This window comes from Ostrea edulis, chromosome 5 (genome assembly GCF_947568905.1).
Source record: "Ostrea edulis chromosome 5, xbOstEdul1.1, whole genome shotgun sequence".
Taxonomy (NCBI): domain Eukaryota; kingdom Metazoa; phylum Mollusca; class Bivalvia; order Ostreida; family Ostreidae; genus Ostrea; species Ostrea edulis.
The window spans coordinates 7550658-7562703 of NC_079168.1; the positions used below are offsets into that span (position 1 = coordinate 7550658).

At 36.5% G+C, this 12046-nt stretch overlaps 1 protein-coding gene across 1 annotated transcript; it reads right to left on the minus strand.

Moving 5' to 3' along the window:
- Nucleotides 1–1294: 1294 nt before the first annotated feature.
- Nucleotides 1295–11822, minus strand: LOC125650011 (ribonuclease Oy-like). The gene is made up of 10 exons (XM_048877950.2): nucleotides 11731–11822; nucleotides 10033–10082; nucleotides 8983–9064; nucleotides 8838–8893; nucleotides 6026–6095; nucleotides 5412–5479; nucleotides 5081–5194; nucleotides 4592–4640; nucleotides 3570–3641; nucleotides 1295–1546 (listed from the first exon to the last, which is right to left on the minus strand). Exons 2-10 carry the CDS (start codon nucleotides 10068–10070, stop codon nucleotides 1337–1339), a joined length of 759 nt encoding a protein of 252 aa, XP_048733907.1. The 5' UTR covers nucleotides 10071–10082; nucleotides 11731–11822; the 3' UTR covers nucleotides 1295–1336.
- Between the last annotated feature and the right edge of the window lie 224 nt (nucleotides 11823–12046).

Below are 12046 nucleotides of genomic sequence, written 5' to 3' on the forward strand. Positions count from 1 at the left end.
ACCCATGTGCCTCTTGTTTATGACGTATTATGGTATAGCGTCGTCCATCCGTCTGTCTGGACCTTGTATGCAAAATGAACCGTAAGCTTCAGGGTCTTACAACTTGGTACAATTGATCCCCATGATGGGAGGAAGATGCCAATTGTTTTTCAAGGTCAGAGGTCGAAGTCGTAATATCAGTTAATAGGAAAACCTTGTAGGCAGAATACAGACCAAATTACTGAAGCTAGGATCTTACAACTGGGTACATTTAATCATCATGATGAGAGAAAGATACCTGTTGTGTTTCAAGGTGTCCGATGGGCATCGGATTAGAATAGATCCTCGGTACTCGTTGCTTGTCGTAAAAGGCGACTAAACGGGATGGTCCTTCGGATGAGACCGCAAAAACCGAGGCCCCGTTTCACAACAGGTGTAGCACGATAAAGATTCCTCCCTGTTCAAAGGCCGTAAGCGCCGAGCATAGGCCTAAATTTTGCAGCCCTTCACCGGCAATGGTGACATCTCCATATGAGTGAAAAATTCTTGACTGGGACATTAAACAATATAGAATCAATTTTTAAAGGTCAAAAGTCTAGGCCGTAGTATGAGTTGATAGGAAAACTGTAGGCAGAATATATACCAAACTATTGGAGCTAGGACCATCAAACTTGGTACACATAATCCTCATGCCAAGCGGAAGACGCCTTTTTTTTCTTCAAGCTCAAAGGTCAAGGTCGTAGTATCACTTGGTAGGAAAACGTTGTTTTCGTTTTCCAGATTTGTTTTCCATTATGAATACAGGTATTGTCCTTAGATATTGTCACAACCTCCCTCTCGGTAAAATACATATCAGTTCACATTCAACTTAATTGTTGCACCGTTACCTACTTCCGGGCTAAAAGTAGGTCAAATAGTGTTTCTGGACTTTTATTACCATGAATACAGAAATTGCACTTAAGGTCTAACAAGCGTATGTTGTACCATTTGTGATACTCTTGTATCATGGTTATGTCTTGACCCTATGGGTCTATGTTGGGGTCAAAAGTTTTCATGGGAATAAAGATTGCAAAAAAAAAAATATATCTTTTGAAAATCACAATAGGTAAATAACAGCAGGACGAAGGTGACTCAGGTGAGATGTGGTCCATAAGCCCATGTTAGTTATAAGGAGATTGTTATAAGGAAATTGTTTAGTTATAAAAAGGTTCCAATTTTAAAGACATTATAATTAGAGACTAACGTCGTCGATAGCATTATTAATTCCTCATACTTGTGTGTATGTTTATTTGATAGGTCTCGCAGTAAGGTGTAATGGCCTCCCACTAAAATTTTATTTTGATAATCATGAAAACATTTAATGTGCGTTCGGATTGGTATACACCCCGGGAAGAGGTGGATAGTGAAACCCGTAGCTCTCCGGACACGAACTCTCAGGATGGCTTGTATATTTATGATGGTGGCTTCTTTTTCCGGAAGTGTTGTCATCATCCGGGTAACAGTCTACAGGCTCGAAGCTCTTATTCAGGCAAATTTCGATTTCGTATATTACTTGTCTCCTGGTGTCCTAAAAAGATTTTTAGATGTATTTAGTGTTCGTATTTTAGATGAAAAGGTTAAGATAACGAACAGTGAACAATCTCATAACTCCTAAAAGGAATACAAAATTAAGAGTTGGGCCAACACAGACCCCTGGATATACCCGGACTGGAAGTCATAAAACTTTTTTGAGTACGTTTTCATACTCAAACTCCGTGCTCTAAATCGTCCTCATGCTCAAAAGTAAAGGTTATAAAACTTTTATAAAATCATTCTCTCCAAATGGAGTGCATGCTCAAAATTTTTCGAGTATATTCCAGTTGTACTCAAAACAAACAGGGCTGAGTTTGAGTATGAAGAATACACACATTTTATCTTTTTAGGATCTATTTGAGTTCAATTTTATGTATTAAAATCATAATATCACATTTCTAACTTTATAAACTACTTCATAAGTTTGAAATAACCAAGATAAAATGTTACAATTCAAAATCTTTAACTTAATTTAACGTAAGTGTTGCATGAACTCTAGAACATCACAGGAAAATATGAAGACGGTTTGTGTTGGGCGAAACCTTAAGAAAATTAAGACCTAGCTATAGTTTACGTTGGACGGAACCTTATGTATGTTCATTGCTGAGCATGAAGACCGTAAGAAAAGTTTGTGATGAGTATTTTTTTTATTTTCTACACATGTACAAAAATGGGGGATGGGTCTATGTGATGGTTAATGAGTTAGATGCCATTGAATTTGACATTTTTGTATTTTAAATTTATCATCTAGCTTTATTTCAATATCATTTTGTATCAGTTGTGATCTTACTTGCACTTAAATTGAATTTTAAACAGCAGCTTTTGTCTTACTATGAAAAATTTATTAAACCTTTTGTTGAAACCTGCGGAATTAAAAACTTTTTTGTGTTACAGTAAAACATGGTTATAGCGAACCTCCAGGGCCTGCAAAAACCAAACTTCGTTATATATAGCATGAATTCGTTTTAAGCATGTTTTACTGTATGAAATTTAAAATCGAACAAAGAATGGGAGTCCATGTTGAAAGTATCGAGATAGAGAACAGCTGGTGCAATATAGGAATGAAATGAGCTTATCTTGACTTTTATAAAAGATATTTACCTAAATCTTTCAGAATACGAAAACTTACTTAATGGTTAATCTCTACATTTCCTGGTATCTGTCTTGGAAGTTTATATTTTTGTGATGAAAAAGAAATCGCAAAATAGAAAGCATTATGAAAGAGGAATGTAAAGTTTGTGGATTTAAAGGTATTCAGGAAAGAGTATAGAGTCTATCTTCTGGTGTTAAAGGGGCATGGACACAATTGGGCTGTAAATTAAATTTTTTTCATTTTTATTGTTTACAATGCTTAACTAAAGTATTTCTAATAGTCAGCCAAAATTTTAATATAATTCTTTTCAGTTACAAGTAAGATACAGCACTCAGAATTGTTTGTTATGTGAACAAGGCTCATGCCATGTTTTTGGATACATATAGATTGCTTAATAGAAAATAGCATGTTAAAAACAAAATTATTTGTGCTAAACACTAGAAACTATATTTAATTGTGATCAGAATTAACTTGTAAATTAAAAAATCTGCTTTAAACGAACTTTTACTTGTATATCTAACGTATATAAACGAAAATGTAGCACGAGCCTTGTTTACATAACAAAGAATTGTGAGCCCTGTATCTCCCACGTACCTTGACAACTGACATTCAAATTTTTGCTGACCATTAGAAATACCTTAGTTAAGCATTCTAAACATTAGAAATGGAAGAATAAAATTTGAAAATTTTTATCTCAAATCGTGTGCATGCCCTTTTAAGGATTTTACTAATAGCTGATGACGTCTCGACACCTACAGCTGATGACGTCTCGACACCTACAGCTGATGACGTCTCGACACCTACAGCTGATGACGCGTCAACATGAATGAAAACATGTCGACTGATGGGACGTAAAACAATATACTCCCACCCCACCCCACCCCACCCCACCCTGTGTACATTGATAGTCATGTGTTCTACTTACGTGGTCGTATGTACATTGCACTAGTGCGTTAACACCCAGCTCTCTCTTCAGTGCTGCTTCAGTCGGTTTTATCTACAACAAAATTATTAAAGACATGTCATTATATTCCGTCAGTATAACTCACTGCAGGCAGACGATCACTGGAGTATCCAACCACCACACCTCGTGTATAGCTTCCAAACTTTCAAATTCTGTGTTCCTTTTACACTTTTGTTAAGTATGATAATTAGCCGATTACTACCCCTACAATAAGTTTACATATTGCAGTATTGCACACAGTTTTACAGTATGATAATTAGTCGATTACTACTCCAACGATAAGTTTACATATTGCAGTATTGCACACAGTTTTACAGTATGATAATTAGTCGATTACTACCGGTACTCCTATGATAAGTTTATATATTGCAGTATTGCACACAGTTTTACAGTATGATAATTAGTCGATTACTACCGGTACTCCTATGATAAGTTTATATATTGCAGTATTGCACACAGTTTTACAGTATGATAATTAGTCGATTACTACCGGTACTCCTATGATAAGTTTATATATTGCAGTATTGCACACAGTTTTACAGTATGATAATTAGTCGATTACTACCGGTACTCCTATGATAAGTTTATATATTGCAGTATTGCACACTGTTTTACAGTATAATAATTAGTCGATTACTACCGGTACTCCTATGATAAGTTTACATATTGCAGTATTGCACACAGTTTTACAGTATGATAATTAGTCGATTACTACTCCTACGATAAGTTTACATATTGCAGTATTGCACACTGTTTTACAGTATAATAATTAGTCGATTACTACCGGTACTCCTACGATAAGTTTACATATTGCAGTATTACACACACTTTTACTAACTTGTATAAAAATCCATCATGGGACAGAAATCCCAATTGTTTAAAACTATAAATTGCCAATAGTATTGGGGGGACACGGCCCCGGGGTAAGGTGCCTTTAGCATATGTTTAAAAATCAACACGGAGGATGAAAAACTCGTACGCACGTTGTATGTTGCAGAGGAACTTGGTACTATGCCCTGTTTACCTAGTAATCTGAAAAGAAGAAAACGTATCTTGTCAGCAGATTAAATCATTTCTTCAACAAGTTATATCATTGCTTCAACCAGTTACATGTATATCATTGCTTCAACATGTTAAATCATTGCTTCAACAGGTTATATGCTTCAACCAGTTAATTATTGCTCGAACAGGTTAAATCTGACATTGCTTCAACAGGTTAAATCATTGCTTCAATCAGGTAAATCATTACGTCAACAGGTTAAATGATTGCTTTAACAGGATAAATCATTGCTTTAACTGGTTAAATGATTGCTTCAACAAGTTAAACCATTGCTTCAACAGTCTATATCATTGCAGCAACCAGTAAATATATGAACCATTCCTTCAACAAGTGAAATCACTGATTAAACAAGATCAATCAATTCATAATCAAGTTAAATCACCACGGTGTCTCGTTAGATAAGTAAACCTACGTCTGTCCGTTAAATCGAGTGTAAAGGTCCAGAGCCTTGGAGAAATATTTATATTCTGTAGACGTCGAGTTGAGTGAACTGGCGCACGTCCCATGTTTACTCCATTCATGCTCCCTGTATAATAGTTGAAGATTGGGTTTTACAATATGCCTGAAGGTCACGTTTTGATGAAAGGTGAAGATAACAAACAGTGATCAATCTCATAATCCTATAAGCAATACAAAATAGAGTTGAGCAGACACGGTTCAGGTGCCTAGGATGACTAAGCATGCTCCGTGGGCCGTCTTTTTCTATGTTTAAATGTGTTTGATTTCATGCACAACAAACTCACCAAAAGCTGTATTCAGATGAATCAGAGTACATGTTTGGCCACAGAAGCTTCAATTTTGGCAAAATGGCCTATAATGATCCAAAAATTTGTGATATTGTTGATAACTGAACAATTGTGTTAAACATTATAAATGCGACACGTAAATAAAACATTTACATCTACAGTAAAACACGGTTACAGCGAAGCGCCAAGATCATCCTATTCTGTCTCGTATTATGCGTAAGTTGTTATAACCAATGAATTATTGCTAATTTCATCTTTGCAGGGAATGAAAATCACTTCGCCAAAGCTGATACCGTATACAGGATGATTTAATTTCACCTTTATCAGAAATGGGAGAATTCGGTAAAACTGGGTAAAATATAAATTCACTCATTATTTTAAAGTAGCGAAAACTTGAAAAAAAAAAACGACTTTGGTCTAATTCTTTAAAAACTCCAATGTATCTGGGTAAAATTAACACAGTACATGTACTTCATTAAAAACGCATGCGTTAAACGCGTGTTTTGTTGATTTATGTACGTATAGTAGATTTGTACACTTAAAAAAAAAAGACATTGAACACATTATATGAGAGGCATTTACACACATATATACGATTATTCAGACAATACCGAGATGGCATTCTGGTCGAAGGGCTGTGTACCACAGCTTGTGGGTCCTCGTGTTCCCGTCTTCGTAGGCCTGCGAACATCATACATGTAAGTATAGGAGTATAGCATTCAGATTCTAAACATAACTACTGAGAGAATGTGTTGGTATTCTATACTAAACGGGGATAATACTCAACAAAATGACTAGAAAAATGTGTTTATAGTGTAACGTGTAATGTGGGTTCAAACCACGGATAATAAATTTTCTTAAACGTTTCCTACGTTTCTAAATGATTGCATTAAACTATAGTTCTAAACAATGATAAATCAATTTGAATCAAACACTGTGATTATTTCCTTATTGATTTATTATATGATTTTCCTCTAACTATTCCTTGCCTAGTCTAATCACTCGTGTTTCAGCCTCTGGTCTGAAACCACTGTTTCAGACGCTGCTTCAAACTACAAGTCCAAACCCTTTATTTATTTGAGCTTTTGCTCCCTGGCTATCTTCTGAAGGAATAATGTCTCAAATGGTCCACCTGCAGTAATTTGAGTCCCGCATATGAGACAATAAACCTTACCTAAATTCTGGATGTGAGATCCGATCTTCTCTCTTCTCCGTCTACCAGCAAACTAACTTAAATACGCAGAAGCACTTCTATTTATACCTCCGCTCAATTTTGCTGAATCATATAGCCTACTAGTCTCCAAAACGTTTGAGACAATGTACAAAACACAAGGAATAGCTAATCATTGACAAGACTTTGATTGACCCTGATTGCTTCATTTACATAATCAAAAGAATTTTCATTACAATAGTTCTAAATAAGGTACATTGCCACATTTTCAACGAGACGACTAAGAGAATGTGTTTATTCTATAAGATTATGACAATACCACATTCTCTAGAAGAAGAGAAGGAGAATCTATATAGAGAAATTACCACATTTTCAACAATACGACAAAGAGAATATGCAGGTTTTCGAGATGCGTCCGATATAAGTGCTCCCCTTTGTAGAACTCTTGTACATAGAATGACGCAAAACAATGTGTTTACACGGGGGGTGCTTATCACTGCATAAGTAAATGGTAAATGTACAGAGTCATTTTCTCGTATACGAGTTTATCACCTTATTGATATATGAACAGCTAAATAATAATTCGATTGATACACAAAACGGGTAAGTAGGAAGTTAACATATCACTTCAGTTCATTACTCGTTTATACCATACCTAGGATTGTATGATTGTATCATGTTTAACGTCCCTCGAGAATTTGTCACCCATATGGAGACCAATACCGGTGAAGGGCCAGGGCCGTAAATTAACCTTCAATTTGGAGGAGGCAGGAAATTAGGCGGGGGTCTGGGGGCCGCCCAGGCCCCCAGACGCTGAGCACATTTTGTGCACACTGAACACGTTTCGTGCAAAATCCTTGATTCTAGGGCCTTCTAAGATGTTACTTGACTAACTCATTCTAAAAGAAAGATTTGGAATGCTTTTTAAGGGAGGTATCATGTTCTTAGTTATTGGAAACAACATAAATTCTAATGAACTTTAAATTTTAATTTTTTTTGGCTCAAACGTTGGAGGAGGCAGCTGCTTCCTCCGCCTCCATGTAATTTACGGCCCTGAGGGCAGCAAAATTTAGGCCTTTGAGCAGGGATCTTTATCGTGCTAAACCTGCTGTGTAACGAGGCCTCGGTTTTTGCTGTCTCATCCGAAGGACTGTCCCATTTAGTCGCCTCTTACGACAAGCAAGGTGTACAGAAGACCTATTCTATTCCGGATTCACACGGGATCCATATCCAAGGTATCACTTGCAAAGTGACATTGTATTTATGTTTTCAATTAGGTCTAATTAGTAAAACATTTCTTTCGATAATATTTTGTATTTTCTACATTTACATCTTTAAACATAAACCGCATTTCATATCTTGTTCTTCTACGTCACTGCTTAGGTGCACTCTGTCCCACTTCTGCAGAAAGAGGAGTTCTTATCGCGAAACCTGCGCACTTCTATTGTAGGGAAATTACCAATTTCTCAACCAGTCGACTAGGAGAGTGTATTTGTATTCTATATGAAAGTTGAAGATGACTAGCAGTGATCAATCTCATAACTCCTATAAGCAATACAAAATGTGCAAATACGGACCCCTGGATATACCAGAGGTGGGATCAGGTGCATAAGAGGGGTAAGCATCCCCTGTCGACCGGTCACACCCGCCGTGAGCCCTATATCTTAATCAGGTAAACAGCGTTATCCGTAGTCAAAATCAATGTACCAAGAACGGTATAACAATTGGTATGAAACACACCAGACAGCATTTGACCCAATGATAGGTTATATTGGCAAACTAGATCGTTATAACGACCATAGAATTTGCAAAATACTGACTTTAAACGAGACTGTTGAAACCCCTGTACCATCAACTTGTTTGTCAGTAGCCTGCCTCTATTTAAAAACTGACCATACGCAGAACAAGCTATTGTGTATCGAATCAGTTGAGAGATATAAACACCATATGCAGGTGATAATGGACTATTGCTACATAAATATAGAAAGTCGACGATAAATAGAGACACTACCACATTCTCAACAAGTCGACTAGGAGAGTGTATTTGTATTCTATAATATGGACACTACCACATTCTCAACAAGTCGACTAGGAGAGTGTATTTGTATTCTATAATATGGACACTACCACATTCTCAACAAGTCGAATGGGGGGACGTGTTTGTATTCTAAAAACAAAATAACATGATCAAATGCTCAACCAGAGCATTACATGTAGGAGAACGAGTTTGTATTCTAAAATAGGGACGTTACCACATTCCATGTATCCCCCATCCCGTCACGTCTTGTGGAATTGAACAGGTGTGATGCTGTAAGTTAAGAATATGGTTACAAGTAAACCTAAATCTGATCAAACTGAACAACGCCTGTCTCTCTATATTGCAGTAATGTCACGTACCTCCTCTCTACCATTGATACAGACAGCAACAGGCCACTCCTGGGTGTACGTGAATATATCCCAGTCTTCAGTGTAGGCCGACCTGTAGTCATTGTGAGTTATTGTACAATTAGTGACGTCTGTAGAGGTAAATACGATGCTTCAGTTACATGAAGAAGTTCTTCCGAGGCAGTTAAAACATTTTATTGACCTCCAAAGCGGCATCGATTGTCGTAATATTTTTTATTGAATAATGGAAAGCTTTGAAACCGGCTGCTAAAGCGTATAAAATGGTCATTTTTGTTTACAGCAAGAGTGCAAGATCTAGGGCGAGAGTGCGAAGTTCCAAGAACGAAGGCGACGGATCGAAACTTATATCGCCCCTTCGACCTTGCACGGCGTATTATTTTATCCTTCCGCTTAACCTGCATGTTTTTCGTAAATGAATTTAGAATATCTTGCTAAACGCATTTAAAATCCATTAAGATTGAAATGGGGAAAAAAATTCTATATTTCCATAATTGGAACATCGCTCAGCCTTTATCGTTAAGTCGAGAGAAAAAAACAACAAGAAACAAACTAGGAAGCCTCAGGGGAAAACAAACTATTTTCATAGTGAAATTGCCCCTGGCGTATCACCGCCTACACGGGACAAATGCGACAGACACAAAAATCTGTTTGTGGTCATTTTTTTTTTTCATACAAAGTGATATCTTAAAGTGATCTTTTTATTAAACGTTTATTTTCAATTTTTACAATTGGTATTATATGTAAACAAAAGACGGTGACTTTCGAAAAGGAATTGGCCAAATATTTACTTGGAAATAGTACCAAATACAGTATACGAAATATGAGAAATATGATGATGATAGAGAATGACATCCTTGTTCATTTAAAGTTATATTACTGTAGTTTACTGTGGCAATTTGGAAAGTGTGCCATACAATGTGAAGATAACGAGTGACGCCATTTTTCTTGTCATGTGACCCAAGTCCAATATGGTGACCTATTACATCGGATCTCAACTTGACGGAAAAAACCGAGCGACGTTCTACTTATAGTATTACATACACCGCAGCACACAATCCAATCAACAACACCGCATGCATTCTAGGGCCTTCCTGGAAGAAAAAAATTAGATATTGATAGCAATAGCTGAATAGGAGTATTGAGACAATTGTAGGTCATCTGAGCGCCTCAGTAGGGTCTTGTGCGATCCGTTCTTGTCCGTCGTCGTCCATCACATCTTACATACGGGTATGTTGGTGCCTACTCGGTTACCATCAGGCAATTATTTAGAATGTAGGATCTAGGGGGGGGGGGGGGAGAATAAAATAATCATTGTAAAGTTTATAAAGTGATCGGACCCCCCCCCCCCTCCCCCTTGTCTTTCGTCGTGCAGGGGGGCTAGTAAGTAATCCTCCTGCAAATATATATTGGTTTAAAATAAACTATAGCGGACATTTAGTATTCTCAATACATCATAAATAATGTTGAGCAAGACACGAGGCCTCTACTTGCACAAGGATTGTGACATTCAACTTTACGACTATCACATATGCTATACAGAGTCATTTTAAAAAAAAAATTGCATGTAAACCATTGATACATTCATTAAGAGGCTTTGTTTGTATATCATTATTTGCTTTACAGTTACATTGATACATTCATTAAGAGGCTTTGTTTGTATATTATTATTTGCTTTACGGTTACATTGATACATTCATTAAGAGGCTTTGTTTGTATATTATCATTTGCTTTACGTCACTCGTGTAGAAACGTCACCAGCTTTAGCGCATGCGTTCTTTATAGTGCTAACGCCTACCGTAATACGTAAGGTTATATCCAAATTCCACGTGACTTTCTAAAGCTGAGCGCTTAGTAAAGGAAAATCAATACTTTACTTAAACGTCTTAGGTTTTTAAGAATGTCCTAAAGGGAGTGTGAGTACACTATGAGAGTCAGACTATCTTGCACATGTTTCTGGTCTTAAAGTAAACTTAAAAAAGCAAGGCGATACCAGATATAAATAGGAAGTATTGAATTCTCTAAGGAAGTTTTTCCAGCATGCAAGATGGATGCTAATTTATCCTAACAAACTTTTGATCTCACAGTTGGTGTTAAATTTTCAATAAATCTATGGAAAATAATTGATTTGAAGTAGCCACAAAACTCAAAAGAGGTTTCTAGGAAAAGATTAATCAATAGGAATATAGAAAACCTCCTGTAGGTAGATTAGTAATTATTTATTCATTACTTATACCTAAGATCACCCTATTTTAACTACCCGTAACCCATGAGGATGGGACAGTGTTGGGGGGATTTCGTCAGGGTCCAGGCAAACGTTTGTCATGGTATTTGACAGTATACTAGTATATTTAGATCTGTTTACATGTACATTCCTTTTGCGACATCAGTGGTTTGAGATTTTGTGTGGGAATAAACCGAAAAAACTCAAATAAAATTCCTTTTACGGAAATTTAAGATCGAAATTTCAATTTGGGAAAATTGGCGTGAAAGTACATTTATCATAATATCTAGTATTGAGTGAAGTATTCAGATTAAAACATGCTTCGATTCTCAGTCTTTGATGTTAAAGTGGCAGTATGCCGCCTCTTTGCCTTATTTGAACAAAATGGTGGGAACTATTTAATATGCAAATCATATGTACTATATACAGTACTAGTAGTAAGCTGCGGCATGTTTTTGTTGTTTTTATTTTCGTACATAGCACTTTATGTAATGATAGTAAATGAAATGTGATCCTACCTTGACTCAGTCCTGCGAACAATGATAAGGAGATACATATGCATGTCTAATACCATGTCACGGCGCTTTATCGCGGGCCTCTTTCATTCTTGCCGCTTCAAACTTTTCCTATGAGAAATTTACAAGGATAAGGATTTATGAACGGCACTCTGTGTTTATCCAGAATTATAACATACCTCAGAAGCGCTGAAAGAGAGTAGAAACGACGAAGTATTAACATGCCAACTATACTTCCATTTCATGCTTTTCTAATTAATTTGCAATGCTTTAGAGGGCGGAATTTTCACAATTTCTTGTTTAACATCGGTTATAGTTT

What these genes read in the sequence shown, in the direction of transcription:
- LOC125650011 (XM_048877950.2), bottom strand. Translation starts at nt 10,070, where the DNA reads ATGCATGCGGTGTTGTTGATTGGATTGTGTGCTGCGGT. An exon ending in TGGGGGATACATGGAATGTG is followed by an intron (nt 6,096 to 8,837) that starts GTAACGTCCCTA and finishes TGATGTTCGCAG; the next exon opens with GCCTACGAAGACGGGAACAC. An exon ending in TCATCTGAATACAGCTTTTG is followed by an intron (nt 5,195 to 5,411) that starts GTGAGTTTGTTG and finishes ACTATTATACAG; the next exon opens with GGAGCATGAATGGAGTAAAC.